This window comes from Trichosurus vulpecula, chromosome 4 (assembly GCF_011100635.1).
Source record: "Trichosurus vulpecula isolate mTriVul1 chromosome 4, mTriVul1.pri, whole genome shotgun sequence".
NCBI lineage: Eukaryota > Metazoa > Chordata > Mammalia > Diprotodontia > Phalangeridae > Trichosurus > Trichosurus vulpecula.
Window position 1 is genome coordinate 233,067,532 of NC_050576.1, and position 19,705 is coordinate 233,087,236.

The 19,705-nt window shown below is 41.7% G+C and overlaps 1 protein-coding gene across 1 annotated transcript in view; it reads right to left on the bottom strand.

The window, feature by feature from the left end:
• The window catches only part of IFT80 (intraflagellar transport 80), a 111,693-nt gene that overhangs the window by 5,252 nt on the left and 86,736 nt on the right, over positions 1-19,705 (bottom strand). Inside the window, exons 14-19 of the mRNA XM_036758235.1 lie at positions 14,699-14,834; positions 13,507-13,654; positions 8,956-9,127; positions 8,251-8,340; positions 7,990-8,162; positions 2,232-2,355 (exon numbers count right to left, since the gene is read on the bottom strand). Of these exons, the coding sequence (XP_036614130.1) occupies positions 2,232-2,355; positions 7,990-8,162; positions 8,251-8,340; positions 8,956-9,127; positions 13,507-13,654; positions 14,699-14,834 (843 nt within the window). The remainder of the gene's footprint in view (positions 1-2,231; positions 2,356-7,989; positions 8,163-8,250; positions 8,341-8,955; positions 9,128-13,506; positions 13,655-14,698; positions 14,835-19,705) is intronic.

Sequence of the window (19,705 nt, forward strand, 5' to 3'; positions counted from 1 at the left end):
CTGTCCGTGGGGAGTGCTCACAGCTGACTCTGAAATGGGGAGATGGAAGGGAGAAGAAGGGGAGGGTGTTTGGGGGCATAGAGGCAGGTCTAGCGATGCTGAAGGGAAAGTGGGATGGGACCTATCTTCTCACCCTCTGACTGGCTGGTCCCCACTTGGGATCAGGCCATGAGCCCTTACGGGTGACTCCATGGACCCCATTTTGGACCACTGCTAAAGACCATGGAGGAAGGAATCTTGTTAATGGTGAATTCTGGAGAAGTCACAACTAGAGCAGCATATTTTCTGTAGGATTTCAAGCTTCACAAAGGTTCTCACAACTTTTGAAATAGCATAACCATTATCATATCTGTATAATAGATATGTAATAGCAAAGTTGAGAAAGGTGAGATGATGTGTTCAGAGCCAAGGCACGGCTGAAGCACCAGGGCCGGAACCCCAAGCAGGCCTTCCGAATCCAAGGCCAACACCTTCTCTACCATGTCACATAATAATCATTAGCAAGACGAACAGTGGGACTGGTCTGTGCCAAACTCAGACTCTGCTGTCCCAGGTGTCACTGACTCCCAGAAGTACAGTGAGTTTCTTAGAAGAAGCATCTACATGGAGCTTTCAGAAAATAATGTTAGAAGCTGATCAGACAAGAAACCAAAAGTCTCCATTTCTATACTGATCAATTCAAGCCCACATGGTATAGAGATTAGTCCTCTCCTCCATATCCTTCTGTAACCCCTTGTTTGTGGGTCAGATGGAATCATCTACCCATTCCCACCTTAAAAGCAAGGTTGTCATTGTTATCAAACAACCGACTCCAGACTGCTTCTCAGACAGAGGGTCTTTGAAACAGACTATAGTTTAAGTTAATTTCAGAATTATTTGTGTTTCAATTTGGGTTCTGATATGAAATAAAACCTTTATCTTCAAAACTGAGTTTTCTCCAATGGGAAACAAGGAAATGGGGAAGACAGGAAGCCTGAGATGTCTTCTGGTTCTGAAATTTTTGTGAAAAAGTAGGAAGTTGAAACACAGTGGTGGAAAGAATAAAAGTAACACCTATACTTAAAAGATACACAGACAGAAAATACTTAAGACACTCCTTGTGTTAAAAAGTTCCCTCCTAACTTCTCATTTGACTTACTAATGACAAATACAAAAATCAATAAAATAAATCCTTGATACTAAGAAGCCCTCTATTTCAAAAGGATTTGTAGCGCTGTGAGTCAGAAAACCAAGTAAGAATGCATGCTTCTGCTAGACAGAATACAATTTCCTGGAAGGCAGAGACTTTCTCTAAAGGGCATAACATAACACTGATCAGACATTTCTGAATGTAGGCCATGTGCACTAAAATGCAATCTCTCTGAAAGGAAAATAATAACACAAGTTATAGGTGGTGCTCAGGTGTTACACAAGCAGCTCTGGGTGGAGGGGGTGCACTCTACATTCAGACCAATATAGTGATAAATGTCGACCACAATGGAAAAGAATAATAGCACTGCACACTCAACTGCAGACCACTCTCCGCAAGGGGGGGTGCCCCCTCGTAGCCTCCCACTCCCCTCTAGCCTGTGGGCCAGGAGTTTTCTAGATGCTTAGCACTGCAGTGCAATGAGGAACTTTGATCTACCTGACAGATTAGGAAGTGCCTTGAGTTCTGAGCCTAATGAATTATCTTGAGGGTCTGAATTCGGGCTGGGGAAGGTCTCCCTTCCTAAAGAGATCGGTTTCAGGTCGTTCATGTACTAATGGTCAGCCAACAGATAGGAAGTATCAGGCACTGTCCTAAGCGCTGAGGACACAAAGAAAGGCAAAAGACAGTCCCTGCCTTCAAGCAGCCCACAATCTAATGGTCCCACTTTGACCCCAGCTTCGTAGTAACTTCTTCCTTTGACTCAATGAGAGACTGACTCCTTGTAGGCACTCTGGAATTAGGTGCTCAGGGAATCATCCCAAAGTCCTCTAAAGCTGCATTGAGGGCATGGGTTAATGACAAATTAAGTCTGGATGTGGCTAATGGATGATTTTTAAAAATAAGGGTTAGTCACAGTATAATGGAGATTCCAGAATATCAGGAGAAACAAGTCAAATTGGGGCCATGACATAAGGAAAGGCTGTAATTAAATTTAAAGGACATACATTATAGTCAGGTATGAAAAATTATCTTTTTAACCCAATTATTACTTATATTCATATAAGATATCATCAGCATTTTAATTTCTACTAATACTTACCCCTTCTGCATACTGTAAATATCGTTTATTAGTTTCCTGTTTACCAAACGTCTCCAAAAACTTTTGCCGGTACGCAAGAACTGTGTCGACGTGTGTCTTGTGCTTTACAGCCAACTCAAGGGCCCTGCAGGAAGAAACAGAGAGGGAGGATGAAGAGCCCAGGCTGAGCCCACCAAGGCTGCAGCCCCTGCCCACACCAACCCTGTTTGTTTTCACTTTGACTTACCAGACTGGAATACATAACCGCTGGATCACTCTGAGTCATTTCATGTACTTCTTCCATGTGGTAAATAATTAATCAATTTGGGCCAATTTCTCCTGCTGAGTAGACAGCTAAACTCTAAATTCAGGTCTTTTTCAACTACTTTAATTTTTTAAAAATCAACCTCTTGCCATCGGTCTATAATGTAGTAACAATTCGGCAGCAGCTTCAAAGCCTTTTTGGAAGCAGGCAAATTTAACTAATTTTTTCAAGCCTTAATAGGTTAAAATGGATATGGCAAAACTGTCCTTCTAAAATCAAAATCCTCATCTAAATTCTTTGAAAAAGAATGAATATTCACTGAGCTATTCCAATAACTAACAAAATCCCTTCAAGTTAAAAGGACTTCATCTAGCATATGTGAACAACGAAGTTATTTCTCTAAGGGACACTTTATCAAACAGAAAATGGGGAACTAAATGGATCATGGGAGAATAGGTTTTGGACAGGAACGGCCCTTCTAAGATACAGCCAATAGTCCAGTTGCCCTCATTCTACAGATGAGGGAACCAAGGCTCAGGGAAGTCAAGAGTCTTGTCTGAGACCACCCAGGTCATGTGTGTGTGTGTGTGGGTGGGTGAATCTGAGTCAGAACCAGCACCCTTTCCACATAGCACCTGAGTTTGGGTCTTGGTCCACATTAAAAATGGTGCTACCTACTGAAAAGTAAGGCGTCGATTACAGCTCCATGTAACACTATGGTCTACAGAATGTTAGCACTGCTCACTATAATCTCTCTTATCAATATGAGGAGAGGGTCTATACTGTACAAACCCCAGCACTTCTCAAATGCTGGCAAACCTTTATACAGGCATAAGTTCCTTTCTATCCCCAGAAGTCGTTATTCTGTTTTCTGATCACATCTGGTCTCCGGAAATCTCTAGACTTAGAGGATCTATTAGAACACCAGGGCCAAGAGTTGGCAGCTGAGATCATCTTAGGCAGCCTGGCCTTTTCCCAGGTGGAAGAAGGGAGGCTCAGAGGGGCTGAGCAGCCTGCCCACCCTGCACAGTCCACAAGCAGCAGAGTTCTCACATTGTTAGGCCAGGGTTCTTTCTACTCCACCGTGGAGGCAAAGCTCTCAAGCTGAAGGACCTGGGTCCTACCTGTGTGATCCTGGGCAAGTCACAGCCAGTCTCTGAGACCTCACCTCCTCATCTATTAAAAAAGGTGACTGGACTAGATAACCTCTTAAGTTCTCTTCCATCTTTACAATTCTGTGGCTTATGATTTAAAAAAAAACATTTATGAAATAGGAAGAAACAAAAGTCTGGCTCCAGAGATTTACGCTATAGAAATTAAGTATTTGCTAGGCAACTCACTAATGAAAAAATAAATCTAACTAAATGGCCCAAATCTGGGCATTTCATTAGTGAAATAAACACACACACACACACACACACACACACACACACACACACAAAAAACCATGCTCCTTCATTTCTTACTGTATATTATTTTTAACAACATGGCCAGACAGATAAAACGTTCTTATTCATCTCACCAAAGATTCATTAGGTCCCTCTGATGGGCAGGATTCTGTGCAGGGAGTTTGGGACATAAAGAAAAAACAAACAAATACAAAATGATCCCTATCCTCAAGGAGCTCACATTTTGCTTATGTGAATTCACGAATAAATATACAACCATTCAGGGGCATCTGATAGGAGTTGGAACAGCTCCCTCTTACTCTACAAACCCAACCCATCCAACACTTAAGCCCCAGGGGAAGAGGAGATCAAAGGAGGAGGACTGTCCATGAGGAGGGAGAGGGTCTGCACAGGCTCTGAAGTAGGGGCCTGAGATGGGAGGTGCCAAACAAGAGAATCATTCCTCCTTCCTACTTTAACCAGTGGGAGGAGGAGTCCAGTCCTATGGTTTTGGGCCAGGAAAATGTACTTTGTGAGCTTTGAGATTTTGATTTCATATATGTTCCACTCCCTACTCTGCCTCTACTGTTTGGGAGGGAAGGAGAGGGCAGGGGAGGGGAGGGGAAAGGAGGGGAGGGAAGGGGGGGAGGGGAGGAAGAGGGGAGGGGAGGGGAGGGGAGGGATGGGAGTTCTTGATGGAACAACCTTTTAGCTACAGTTCTCCAAGTAGGAAAACACAGCACTCAATTCCCCGTACCAGATATGGATTTAAGCATAAGGCTGTGTTTGAACCCAGATTTTTAAAAAATTGTCACGAAGGTATACTTTGCATCATGTGGAAACAAAGTAACTGGACAGGATAGAATGTTCTTTTCCTGCTGGGCTGCTACTTAAAATGTTCTCTAGAAGCCTAGTTTGGGTTGACAATGATACCACATTTAGGAGACAGCTAACTCCAAATTATGCACAAGTCACAGAAGCAGTACGTCTCCAGTCCTAAAAATGGTTATCTGGCAGCTAAACAACCAAAAAACAACCAAAATCTGTTTCTACAGCAGATGGGGAGGCCGGGGGCTGGGGTTTTAGGAGTGGAGACAGGCATCTTGGGGAGGTCAGTTACTAAGGCTGACAGGCAGCACAACAGGGTGGACACAAAGCTGGCCCTGGACTCAGGGGTCAAGTGATGGATGAAACCTATTGGCTGGCTGACACCACCAAATCCCTTAGAACTTCAAGGACCCCCTACGCAACTGCTTAAATAGATAAATTGCAGAACAGCTGCAAATCTTCATTGGTAGAGAGTGTCCTCACCCAGCGATTCCTACCTCAATGAAATCATATAGCCAGCGCCCCAACAAATGTAAGGTCTTCACGCCAGATTCCAGAACACCCTAAAGGCCAAGCTGGAGAATTCTGGGAGCCTGGGGGTCATCCGGCCATACAGGTGCCAGTCAGCACATGGGATTTAAGCACAACCTTCTCTGACTCCAAATCTGGCGTACTTTCCACTGCACTTTGCACTAGAAAATATTGTAAGCTTACAAAGAATTAGCAAAGTACTCCCCAAAAAATGTTGTTTCTGGTTTTCTTTTTCATTTAAGTGTTTCCTTCTGATGGGTAAAAGGATTGGAGACCCACATTTACCCAAGACAGAGCCTACACTTGGAATGATCTGTCTAGTCTAAATAATTTACAGACTTAATTAAATAAACTTAAGTGTTATCTAATACAAATGCATTTTATTTTCAGATACTAGCAAGAAAAAATGATTTCCTTTATTAGTCACTACTCTATGTTGAATAATCATCAACTCCATGTAACTTTTTCCATCTTTCTCTCCCTCAATAAAAGCAGACTTAAAAATAAACTTTAAAGTACTCTTCCCATTACGACAACAGTCTAGTTTTCACATTTTAAGAAAACAAAGAAGAAATGCAGGAACATTGATTGGGGAGGTGCTCCTGAGACCTAGGACAGCGCCAAAGGGATGGAATAACAGCTTTAAACTTTAAAGAGCCATTCTATCCAGAGATTCAATAGTGCTTATCCAGTAATTCAGATGGCTGTGTTATATATTTTATTTTAAAAATTAAAGCAACTTTTTCCAATATTCTAAATTTAGTTTATTTGCAAACTGTCAAATTACCAAAAGGAACATTTAAATGCCTTTCTATATTGAGTAACTGTGAATTAAGGTTAATAAGGTCTTGGCTGATCAAATACAAATTGGCAGATGCATCTTTATGAATATTGTACATGTATTAACTTATATATGTAGGATATGTATTTTTTCCCTTTAAGTCCTGAAACCAAATGCTAAAAAAGTGTCAAAACATTTTAAAAGAGGACAATGAGCAATGTAAGTGTGAAGTTTCTGGCACTTAAGTAAAAAATATTAAAGAAAACAGTGAAAACCTTAAGGTTTTGAAAACTTAGCTATGATGAGTCAGAAACAGAGAGAAAAGTAGAACTAGTTCCTGCCAAGAGGTTTGTCTATCCTGCAAATCTGAGGTCAGAGCCAACAATCCTAATGGTTTTGAATGGCCCTAAATGCTACTTGCATTTGAGTAGGATCATCTAGCCCATTTGGAGCTGGGCAAGAGGCACATTCCCTAGCCATACTTTTCACAAATAGACCATAACCCATATTGTAACAAACTACTTACAGGAAAAAGATTCTCAGTTGAAAACCTTGGAGAAATTTCAGTAATTTCTATTTGTATGTTAACATCCTTAATTAACTAAGAAATACCTTTTTTTTGTCCTCTTACAGAAATACAAAAAACAAACAAAAACAAAACACACCCAAACCAAGTTGTCAACAAGAAGCTGAACAGCCAAGAGCTCAGGGAGGATGACACCACCACAATTTTGTTTGTCAGCTATTTTAGCTATTGGTTCTCTTCTCCCTTTACGTTCTGCCTAGAGCTCTCACCTGCTCCTTTCCCAGGTAACTTTCTTCCCTCTCCTGCACACACACTTCAAACCCTGCATCGGCTCATTCTATTTTCAAATGTTAACCCCACGTCTTCCACCCTTCTCCATTTCAGCAGGACAGAGCCATTCACCAAGGCATGGGGTCGGGTCTCCATGAACAGTGCAGTTTTAATTAGCTCAGAAAGTGCATGATGAGAAAGCTAGAAAATGATGTTAGAGCAGGATTGTGGAGACAGCCAACTACCACATTAGCAATACAGATAAGAAGTTCTTTTCCAAATCATTATCACTAATTCGGACCTTCCTCTCAGATGGTCCCACTTTGATTTACTACTTCAAGCTCAAAATTACTAAAACTGAGCTTCTCCTGAGACATTCTGTCTTTGTGATTTCCCCATCTCTGTCACTGTCGCAGCCACTTATGCTCAAAACCTCAAAGTCAGCTTGACTAGGATCCAACCACCTCCAGCCTCCTGCCCTGGCCTTTAACCTAGCACCCCCTCCTGTCATTCTCCATTCCAATCCACCCTCAGCTGCCCACTATGTTAACATGATCATCACTCCTATCACTGCTCAAAACTGTATGAGGTCCCCCACTGCCTCCCAGTAAAAGCCTAAATCCAGGGGCGGTTAGATGGCACAGTGGATAGAGTGCTAGGCGAACAGAGTCAGGAAGACATGAGTTCAAATCTGGCCTATCACTGGCTGTGCGACCCGGGGCAAGCCACTTAAACTTGTTTTCCTCAGTCTCTTTGACTGTAGAATGAAGATAATAACAGCACCTCTCTCCCTCCTCGGTTTGTTGTGAGGATCAAATGTGATAATGGGAGAGCTCTTGGCGCAGTGCCTGGCACACAGTAAACACTATACAAATGGGAGCTGTTATTAGCTATTAAATCTGTTATCTCAATGGTGATAAAGATTCTGCCTCCTAGAGTTGCCTAGAAGGCAGCATGGCACAGTGGATCAAGAGCTGACCTCAGGGTCAGGAAGGCCTGGGTTCAAGTCCTGCTTCTGACGCACTGCAAGACATTGACCTCTGCTTGCCCTTGGCAAGTGGCAGAGAAGGTGGGGACCTGCTGTTGTTAGGGGGAGTCTCTTCTAACTCTCCCAAGTCCTCATCCCATCACTGCTTCAACTGGGAGGATCCCCATCGGCCTGACCCAACTCCCTTTGCTTTGTTTAGTACCTTTCCCAGTTGTAAAGATCGATGTTGATCTGGATCGCCTGGTAAATGAGGCCTGCCTGAAGGAGGACCATCTCGGCCTCCTGGATGTTGCCGCTGAACATCAGCACGTGGGCCATCTTGGACTCTTTGGATGGAAGGTCTTTGATGGAATTGATGTACTGCACCTTGTCAATCTGGAAAAGAGAAGAAGACATATGTGAAAGGGGGAAGAAAAGACGGATGGTTTAAATCCAGCCAAAGTACAGAGCGTTGTGAGCTTACTTCCCCAATGGATGCGTAGGCTATTTCTGCAGTTGTCATGTCTCTATTGGCCACTGACATGGCAGCCAGGCAAGCCCACATTGTCTGCTCCTAAAGCAAAGTAAGAGAATGAGAATTCAAAAAGACATTTAGTTTTTAATGGCTGCGTTGTATTAAAATAAACAAGCACCAGAACTAAAATTCTGTTTGGGTTTGAAAAGTAACCTCTCTAACAAAGTGTGTCAAATGGCAAACTTCAAAATAATTTTAGTTCATGGAGAGTCTCTTTGGACAAGTGTAGAAACACCAAATACAGATTTTCATTTTAATTAAAAGTAATTTCTGAAAAAAAGTTTTTTCTGAATTACAAAAGAAATTAATTTATTGAATTAAAAATGACCCTATTCCTGCTGCTGCTGCTACTGCTCCTGCTGCTAGGCAGGAGCCTCAGAAGTCACTGAGTCCAACCTGACTTTACAGATGCAGAAACTGAGTTCCAAGGCCACAGAGATAACAAGGATCTGAAGGGGGATCTTCTCCCCAGCACCAGCTTGCTGCCCAAAGGAAAGACTCCAAGAAGCCCCTTTTGGGGAAGGAGAAATTGATGACACGGGTCCCGTCTTTCGCCCCTCTACTGTCGGCTCTGCTCTAGCCCTGAGAGCTTTGCTAGTCACCAACAGGACATGATCAATGCAGTTCATTTGAGCTTAACTCGACTGAACGTACCTTGACAAATCGGCACAGTCTTACAGCATCTTCCCATTTTGAACTGCTAACATACTCGTGAAGAATAGCGGGATATGGTGATATGCTGATGTGAACCAGAGAGCCGTCTGCTCTTCTTATGGTCACCTGATTTCCAACAAAACTCACGATGTGGGGATTTTTACTGAACTCACTGTTAAAAGAGTCGATGTGTTAAATTACTTCAAAATGAAAAATGGGCACTGTCTTCCAAGAACAAACTTTTCGAAAGACTATTACAGATCTGGGGTAATTGTCCATCTTGCCTTATCCACACAGGGTTAACTGCCTTCAGAACCCTCAAACTCAAAGGTACCTTACTGTACATACCAGCACATGTTTGGGGTTCAGCCTGAGAAGCATTTGGGATTAGGGACTCAAAACATTTGAGCTTCTACTACTTCAACACTAAATCATTCGAGTTCGAGAAAAACGTAGTTATTAAAATGTGAACTAATAAAAATAAGAGAACTGCAAATTTTATGTCCTTCTTATAATAATAAGAGATGCACAAAGGGTGACTTTGATGATTCTGGACTGATATTCCACAAAATCTTTTAAAAGGTCAAGTTCAATAGGATTTTCAATAACTTCCAAAACTTTTTTTGTTATTTTTCAGTCATTTTAGTCATGTCCAACTCTCCATGACCCCATTTGGGGTTTTCTTGGGAAAAATACTAGAGTGGTTTGCCATTTCCTTCTCCAACTCATTTTACAGATGAGGAAACTGAGGTAAGCAGGATTAAGTGACTTGCCCAGGATCACAAAGCTAGTAAGTGCCTGATACCAAATCTGAACTCAGAAAGATAAGTCTTCCTGACTCTAAGCCTGGCATTCTATTCATTGAGCCACCTAGTTGCCCAACTTCCAAAATACTCTGAAACAAATTACACATTTTGGTGAGTTCTACTAATAAATGGAACTTTGATGTGAAAACCATACTAGAAACCAGATTCGAAATCTGTTTTTTAAAAGAGAAGTTTTGGAGTGAAAAAATATTTTTATTAGTATTTCTCATGACCAAATGGCCAAACCTAAAAGATTTGGGGGGTGGGGGTGGGGCAGAGCCAACATGGCGGTTGGAAAGCAGGGACTTGTGTGAGCTCCCCACCAGGTCCCTCCAAAAACCTATAAAAAATGGCTCTGAACCCACAAAATAGTAGAGGGAAGCAGGGCTCCAGCACAGGACAGTCTGGATGGTCACTGGGTAAGATCTATCTCATGGAACTGGGAGTGGAGTGGAGCAGAGCCCAGCGTGAGCCGCGCCTGGACCAACCAGACTGGGAGCCGGGCAGAACAGGCCCTAGCGCCCTGAATCAGTGAGCTGTGGCAGTTACCAGATTTCTCAACCCACAAACACCAAAGACAACAGAGAAGAGCTACAGAACCCACGAAATAGCAGAGGGAAGCAGGGCTCCAGCACAGGACAGCCTGGATGGTCAATGGGTAAGGTCTATCATGCACGGAGCTGGGAGCGGAGCCCAGCAGAGCCCAGCATGGGTGGTGGCAGGACTGACCACACTGGGAACCAGGCAGAACAGGCCCTAGCGCCCTGAATCAGTGAGCTGTGGCAGTTATCAGACCCACAAACACCAAAGAAAACAGAGAAGGTTAGTGGGAAAAGCTGCGGGGGACAGAATGAAAGGAGTTCCCAGTTCAGCCACCACCGCGGAGGTGATGCAGCTACAAAACTACAACTGCAGTTGCTTCTGGCCCCAGGCCCACCTGGTGGGAGGAATTAAGTGGCGGATCAGAGCTGGAGTGCAGAGCCTCCTTAAGATCTGAGTCCAGTCTGGGTTGGCGGTTCTTGGGGGAGGAGGAGCACTGGTGTGGCAGAGATGGCTGTATAGAAATAGCTCTGAAAACAACAGCACATCCCCTCAAGCTTGAAACAAAGTACTCTCTACTTTACAAGCAGTCATACCCCAACAAAAAACTCAAGGGTCAAGTAGTTGGCTGGGAACATGGCCAGGCAGCGAAAATGGACTCAGATTCAGACTCAGACTTTGGAATATTTCTTTGGTGACAAAGAAGACCAAAACATACAGCCAGAAGAAGTCAACAAAGTCAAAGAGCCTACATCAAAAGCCTCCAAGAAAAACATGAACTGGGCTCAGGCCATGGAAGAGCTCAAAAAGGATTTGGAAAAGCAAGTTGGAGAAGTAGAGGAAAAACTGGAAAGAGAAATGAGAAGGATGGAGAAAACCATGAAAGACAAGTCAATGACTTGCTAAAGGAGACCCAAAAAAATACTGAAGAAAATAACACCTTAAAAAATAGATTAACTCAAATGGCAAAAGAGCTCCAAAAAGCCAATGAGGAGAAGAATGCCTTGAAAGGCAGAATTATCCAAATGGAAAAGGAGGTCCAAAAGACCATGGAAGAAAATACTACCTTAAAAATTTGACTGGAGCAAGTGGAAGCTGGTGACTTTATGAGAAATCAAGATATTATAAAACAGAACCAAAGGAATGAAAAAATGGAAGACAATATGAAATATCTCACTGGAAAGACCACTGAACTGGAAAATAGATACAGGAGAGATAATTTAAAAATTATTGGACTACCTTAAAGTCATGATCAAAAAAAGAGCTTAGATATCATCTTTCAAGAAATTATCAAGGAGAACTGCCCTGATATTCTAGAGCCAGAGGGTAAAATAGAAATTGAAAGAATCCACCAATTGCCTCCTGAAAAAGATCCCAAAAAGAAAACTCCTAAGAATATTGTCGCCAAAATCCAGAGTTCCCAGATCAAGGAGAAAATACTGCAAGCAGCCAGAAAGAAACAATCTGAGTATTGTGGAAACACAGTCAGGATAATACAAGATCTAGCAGCTTCTACATTAAGGGATCAAAGGGCTTGGAATATGATATTCCAGAGGTCAAAGGAGTTAGGATTAAAACCAAGAATCACCTACCCAGCAAAACTGAGTATCATGCTCCAAGGCAAAATATGGACTTTCAATAAAGCATAGGACTTTCAAGCTTTCTCAGTGAAAAGACCAGAGCTGAATAGAAAATTTGACTTTCAAACACAAGAATCAAGAGAAGCATGAGAAGGTAAACAAGAAAGAGAAATCACAAGGGACTTGCTCAAGCTGAACTGTTTTGCTTACATTTCTACATGGAAAGATGATGTGTATGATTCATGAGACCTCAGTATTAGGGACCTGAAGGGAATATATGTATATGTGTGCATGTATGTGTGTGTGTGTATTATGTGTGTGTGTGTGTGTGTGTATACACACACACACACACACACACGTATATATATATAGACAGAGGGCACAGGGTGAGTTGAATATGAAGGGATGATATCTTAAAAAAAATCAAATTAAGGGATGAGAGAGGAATATATTGAGAGAGGGAGAAAGGGAGAGATAGAATGGGGTAAATTATCTCACATAACAGTGGCAAGAAAAAGCAGTTCTGTAGGAAGGGAAGAGGGGGCAGGTGAGGGGGAATGAGTGAATCTTGCTGTCATCAGATTTGCCCTGAGGAGGGAATACCATACACACTCAATTGGGTATCTTACCCCACAAGAAAGTAGGAGGAAGGATATAAAAAAGCAGGGACGATAGAAGGGAGTGTAGATGGGGGAGGAGGTAATCAAAAGTAAACACTTTTGAAAAGGGACAGGGTCAAGAGAGAAAATTGTATAAAGGGGAATAGGTTAGGAAGGAGCAAAGTATAGTTAGTAATTCACAACATGAGTATTGTGGAAGGGTTTTACACAATGATACACATGTGGCCTATGTTGAATTGCTTGACTTCTTAGGGAGGGTGGGTGGGGAGGGAAGAGGGGAGAGAATTTGGAACTCAAAGTTTTAAAAACAGATGTTAAAAAAAAGTTTTTGCATGCAACTAGGAAATAAGATACACAGGCAATGGGGCACAGAAATTTATCTTGCCCTACAAGAAAGTACGGAAAAAGGGGAGGGGAGGGGAGTGGGGTGACAGAAGGACGGGCTGACTGGGGAACGGGGCAACCAGAATATACGCCATCTTGGAGTGGGCGGGAGGGTATAAATGGGAAGAAAATTTGTAATTCAAACTCTTGTGAAAATCAATGCTGAAAACTAAATATATAAAATAAATTAAATAAATAAAAAAGATATGGGGAATCTAGAGAGTTATGTTCCTCATCTCAGGGTGGGGGAAGGAAAATCTATTTGTATATATCTACATGTATCTATCTACCTTCACATGGGGATATGTGTCTATATCTAGAAATGTGTTTACATATACCCATGATATTTTTATAAATGTAAATATGTATTAATTTTTCATAGCCATGTGTGCACGTACATAAATATATAGAAATATATATCACCCAACACTTTCCAATTTAATATTCCCAAAACAATGTCCTCTACCTGTAAGATAAAGTGGGATGAGCTGAATGATTTAGCTGAATCTGACAGGTGAAACATTTTCCCTAGTTAGAATTCTACGTAAAGACACAGGTGTAGCACTTTTTTGTATGTTTCTTAGCCATAGTAAATACTAATTTGTGCAAAAGAGAGATTACCTTGCATCCCTTTCAAACAGCGTTTTGGGCAGAATATCTCGATCAACATACACCGTATTGGGATAATACCAAACCGTAAAACGAGTGTCTTGGAGCCCACAAAGTATATTGGACGTGTCACACCATGCCAGGGTATGGACCATCGTACCTGCGTGTGAGAAGACAATTACAACTGTGCTACATGGGATTTGCACTGACACTACGTGGGTAATTGTTATTTGTTAGTTATCATTAATGACATTCTTTTAGAGATGTTTGTAAAATGAATTATTAAAAGCGACTTTATGAAAAAATTTTCAGTCACTTAAAATTATCCAGCACCTTCCTTGAAGATTAAGGTTTGTGGGGGAGCAGGAGCTATGAGGATAAGCCTTGGCTTGGTCTCAATGGCACAGAAACTCCTGGCTGAGGACACATGTTCCATGACCTCAGGCTGGCACCTTCTTCACAATGGCTTGTCTTAGAAAGTTACCTATGGCAGTAAGAGGTTAAGCGACTCACCCAGGATCACCAAGGCAACATATGGCAGATGCAGAATTCAGACCCAGAGCTTCTGGGCTTTAAAGCCATCTGTGTGTGTGTGTGTGTGCGCGCGCATTTTTTTTTTATCTTTCTAAAGCAGCTGAAGTCAGCGATGTCCTGATCTCCTAGTATTTTTTTTTTGAAAGTTACAGGTTAAATTTATTGTATCCTTAAAAGAAAAGCAAGCCATGCACAAGAGATATACAGTATCTGCCTTTTCAAATCCAATCCCCATCCTCCCCATCCCATCCTATTATGTGCTCCTCATATCTCACAACTGTATGATAAATGAAACATAAATTTTCTGAATGATTCCTCCTTAAAAATTAGAATGATAGTTAATAGAGCTGTTTTGTCTTGAGTCATAACATTTTCAATTGGCAAGGCCAAACTCTGGGACACAGAAACAGAAAACAAGCCTTGTGAATTGAGCCAAATGTCTCTTAGTTAAAATTAAGAGTCACTTAATTCACATTTTTATTGGAATAAGCCAGATATTAACATATACTTTTCAAAATTAAAACAGCATTAATTATGTGTAAGGCAATGTTTCAGACACTAGGATACCAAGACAAAAATACAAAATAGTCTTGCCCTTGAGAAGTTTATGTTCCATATGATAAAGCAGTTGTTGAAAGAATGGTAACTAGTTTAAGTAGGTTCTTTTTACCAAGTTTAATAATTTGTTCTTCCTTCCCGAAACGTTTAACTGAAGTGATATAAAGATCTCTATTTTTGTCAATAAAAGCAATTTTTCTTTCATTGGTAAGTCCTTTTTGATCCAAAGCAATTTCCAAGATTTCATTCTAAGATTAAAAAATGGGAAAAAAAGGATGATTAGAGTTTTTCCCTGGAGTATAAATGTCAATTTATATTTTATGTACACTATACATGATGACAAATTTATAATGTTAATATGTTGGTTAGTTTGACCAAACGTTTTCCCCTTTTAAAAATTCTGTGTTATAAGGGACAGCTCTCTGGGAGGAGGCGGGTGGGTAGATACGATGAGAAACATAAGTGATGTAAAAATAAGACATCAATAAAAATTTTATTTGAAAAATATTTTAAACTTTTACGCAGAAGAAAATTTCATTGACTTTCTAATTATAAACACCTTTCAAGGATCCCAGAGCTCACCGATGTGGACACTTTCTCCCCTGAAAGTGTTCGTATCTGAACTTCATTAGGACTTGGTAGAAAGTCTGCAATGATTTCTATGACCAAAAAATTCATGGGGCTGGCCATGTGGCCAGACTGATGCTGAGCCTCTCTGAATCTAGCTAGGCTGCTCCTTAGATGCCACGAAGTCTACCTTCAAGCCTGCCTTCCCAGCTTCGTGGAGTCTGTTCAACCAAGGGTTACCTCCACATCACAATCAGGCATCAAAGCAGGACTTTAGTGGAAAAATCACAATCATGACCCAATTAAACATGTGAACAACTAGATGTTACTTCATTATTCACAATCACAAGATTTCTATCAAATAATTTTTTAGTACTGCTAACATTTTAATTCTGTTCAATTCAACAAATGTTTTAACATGGTCAGGAACTGGAGATACATTATGAAAGACAAAATGCTCCCTGCCCTCAGGGATCTTACAATCTAAAGGAGCTTGTCAGTGAGAGGGGGGTGCCCATAACAGTTTGATACAAAGTAGAATATATTAACATTCCACTGTAGGCAACTCAGAAATCCAGAAACATTAGGAGGGAAGAGATCTATTTCAGCCGGAGAGCAAGGGAAGGCCTCATGGAAAAGGTTATACTTGAGGCAAATGGTGGGGAGAGGTGCTGGGTCATTAGAGGGCTAAGCTGAGGTCAAAGCTACACTGTCAATGAGTGTTCCAGGGAGCCAAGTCACAGACAAGAAGGTTCTAGGAGCATGGATGGAACCCAAGCAAGACAAACAAGTGAGGGCCCAAGACAAAACTGCTCAAATAAGGGAGACTGGAAACATGGAGAGCTGGCAATGGCTGCTATGTGGTGAGCCTTTGCTGGCAGAGCTACCACAAGCCCTCACAAGTGCACCTGCCTCCACTTAAGATGTCCAGAAAGGCCCTACAGCTTTGGTCCTGGGGCCTGCACAGACAAATTCCAGGTTAGGAAAAGAAAATTCCATCTATCCATGTGTGGTTCACAGATACCCCAACCCACTCAAGCCTGCAGGTCTTATCCTCTACCCCTGACCCCCCAATTCTACCTGGAAGCTGTGTACTTCCTTGACTACACATCCCTCCAGGTTTTGACCAAAAAAGAAGTGGTTACAGGGCTGGAGGGTAGAAGTCTGGGTCCCCATGGGCCTTTGAGAGCAGCAACCAGTGAAAAACTCTGTGAATCACCAAGTGTTGGGAAGTTTCAGGTAAAAAAACCACCTTTGGGGGATCACCAGCTGATCAGCTCTGCCTTTTAGACTGAAAGATGTCCAGGAAGACAGAAGACTGAGTTGACAAGCAATGCCATTCTTCAATTTGAAGGGGCTTTTAAGGGGTCAGATGGCAGTCAGGGGCCTGTTTATATGCAGTTGCAGAGATGTCCAGTGTAGTCCTGAATTCCATTCTGATTGACCTTCAACTCCAGGTAGCAGTCAAGCAGAAAGATGGAAAGAATCAATAGCAAAATCCATAGGTTGAATAAAAATGGCATGTTTTGCAGGGTTCAACTGAATCTGAACTTGTTTGTCCTGGTAGGAGTATATAGTCTGGCCTTGTTGCAGATCAGCTAGGGAATGGCTAAACAAATTGTGGTATATGAAGGTCAGGGAATATTATTGTGTTATAAGAAATAAAGAAAAAGATGGTTTCTAAGAGACATGGAAAGATGAATATATGAATTCAGGCAGAGGGAAGTGAGCAGACCAAAAGAACAGTTTATATTATGATATTAACATGATTGAAGAACTCTGATCAACTAAATATTCGACTCTATTTTAGAGAATAGATAAAGAAGAATGCTGCCCACCTCATGACAGATGGATTAATATGTAAAATAAGAAAGGCATATTTGGACGTGACTGATATGGGAATATTTTGCTTGGCTGTGTTCATGATTCAGTGGTTCTTCATTTCTCTTTGTCTCTCTGATTCTCTCTTTTTCCCCAGTGGGTGGAGGGAAGTGGGAGGGAAAAATTTAATTGGTAATTGAAAAAAACTTTTTTAAATAAAAAAGACTTGCATGATCATTGTGATTTCATTCCAAACTAGATACTGACTTGATTTCCAGAGTGTTAGAATATTTGCCACTGAGAATGCTTCTGCTGGGGCTTTAGGACTTATATCTAGCTTGGGGAAATACTAGGTTTTCAAAAGTTTTCTTGAGATTTAAGATAAAATTTTTAAATTCCCCAGCAAATGACAATTTATGATTGGCAGATTATGACACACATCAAGCACTTGCCTGGATAATTGTGAAATGGCGAGTTTCAGGAAGACAAAATAATCCAGTGGACAAGAGTGCTGAGTCTTGTGGTAGCAAAGAACTGGAAATCAAGGGGATACCCACCAACTGGGGAATGGCTAAACAAATTGTGGTATAAGAATGTAATGGAATACTATTGTGCTATAAGAAATGAGGAGCAGATGGACTTCATGAGAACCCAGAGAGTCTTACATAATCTGATGGCGACTGAAGGGAGCAGAACCAGAAGAACACTGTACACAACCACAGACACATTGCTTCTGTGATGACTAACTTTGAGATTTGACTCTTCTCAACAATGCAAGGTTCTAAGATAGCTCCAAAAGACTCATGATGGAAAAGGCTATCCACATCCACAGAAAGAACTATGGAGTGTGAATGCAGATTGAAGCAAACTATTTGCTCTCTCTTTTTTTATTTCTTTGTTATTTTATTTTATCTTTGGTTTTGTTACATCTTTCTCATAGCCATTCCATTCGTTATAATTCTTCTTCACAACTTGATCATTGGGAGAATAAGTTTAATGTGAAGGTATATGTAGAACCTATATCAGATTACATGCTGTCTTGGGGGGCAGGGGGGAGGAGAAGAAGGGGGAGAAAATTTGGAACTCAAAAGCTTGTGGAACTGAGTGTTGTAAACTAGAATAATTAATTAATTAAATTTTAAAAAAAGAGTGCTGGGTCAAGGGCTGGAGGAGCAGGGTTCAAGCCCCCACTCTGTCCTTAGGTGACCTTCAGAGAGTGCCTCCTAATTTCTTGCTTGGTGAGATGAGGACACTGGATTCAATGGCCTGAGGTCCTTCCCTCCTCTAGAGCTAGGAGCATAAATTCCATCCTGGTTGGATTGGGAGCAGAGCAGTGGGTCCAGTTTGGAGAATTAGTCATGGGTTCCAAATCTGGGTACCTCTTCAGCCTGAGTGGATACTTTCTCTGGTAGACTCACTCAAGTGGCTATGAGACTGGAAGGGATGCTACAGTTACTGCCAGGAACAGTGCCTTTGTCTTTTGTGGCTAAAATTTGATCCTGCAAACAAGTATTCTCCATTTGGAGGTGGTCCAGCTTGGTCTGCAGGGAAGAGCCTGGTGAGCATGAGACTGATGCTTCCACCTGCCCTGCCTAGGGAGGGATGGAGGTGGGGGAGGGGTCAAGCCCTCCACCTTGGATGGTATACTGAGGAGAGATGTCTAAAGGAAAATTAATGGCACAGAGAAGATGAGGTTACTGATAGCAAGGAAGGGAAGAGAGTTTAAGAGGTGTAGGAATCAGCAGCAGACAGGAGACGGGCCAATGGGAGTTTGCAACAGCCAGGATGTTGCATTGAGCTCCTCTCTGTGGGATGCACATACTCAGCTGAAGTGGCTAGGGAGAAGAGTGTTATATCACAGGCAATACTACAGCATAACAAGACACTCAGGATATAAATTAAATGCCTTTGGGAGATCTGCAGTTTCATTAGTGTTGCTACTTCCTCACAGTCCCTGCAAACTTTCTCACATTAACATCAAATTAAACAATTATTTAAATTATGGGACAGTGATTAGATTTGCGATTTGCTGTAGGATATGGAGAACTCCTGGTTGAGAAGGGGCCCTTGAATGATGCAGACTAGCATCTGCTCTGAAAGTGAAGTGACTAGCCTAGGGTCACACAGTCAAGATGGGTCAGAGCCAAGACTCAAACCCAGGTCCGTCTTGCTCAAAGGCCAGCTTTCTAGTCACTGTGTGACTTTACCATTTAAAATTATATGCAAGCAAAAACTGTTTAAAACTGATATATGTGTAAGTAAAGGGGCGTGAGAGCATTAATGGAGTTAAGTGAAGAACGAACTAGAAGACTTCTAGGTTGAAGAACTTACTTACATTTTTCCAATCATTTGGGGAAAACTCCCTCAAAGGCACTGAGGTTTATAATGCAAATACACTTTATTAACACTTACAGATGAAGATGCAATTCATCTTTTAATTCAATCCTAATGGCCCAAAAGAATTGCTCCTCTGTTACCAGATCAGCTCCAATGAAAGGGGAAACACAGGCATAACCATATCTATAAGAGTCGTAAGCCAGAGGAAATACAATTTTGATGAACACTTGGAGCCCTGAGGAGTGAGGGAGGATCTGGCCTCTAGTCTCTGCTCTGCCACTCCCCACTGGCCAAGTCACTTTGCCAAGTTTCCTTACCTGGGAAATGACAGGGATAGGCAGAGGTGATCTCTAGATCTGCTCTAGCTCTAAATCCAGGTTCCTGCATGGACAAG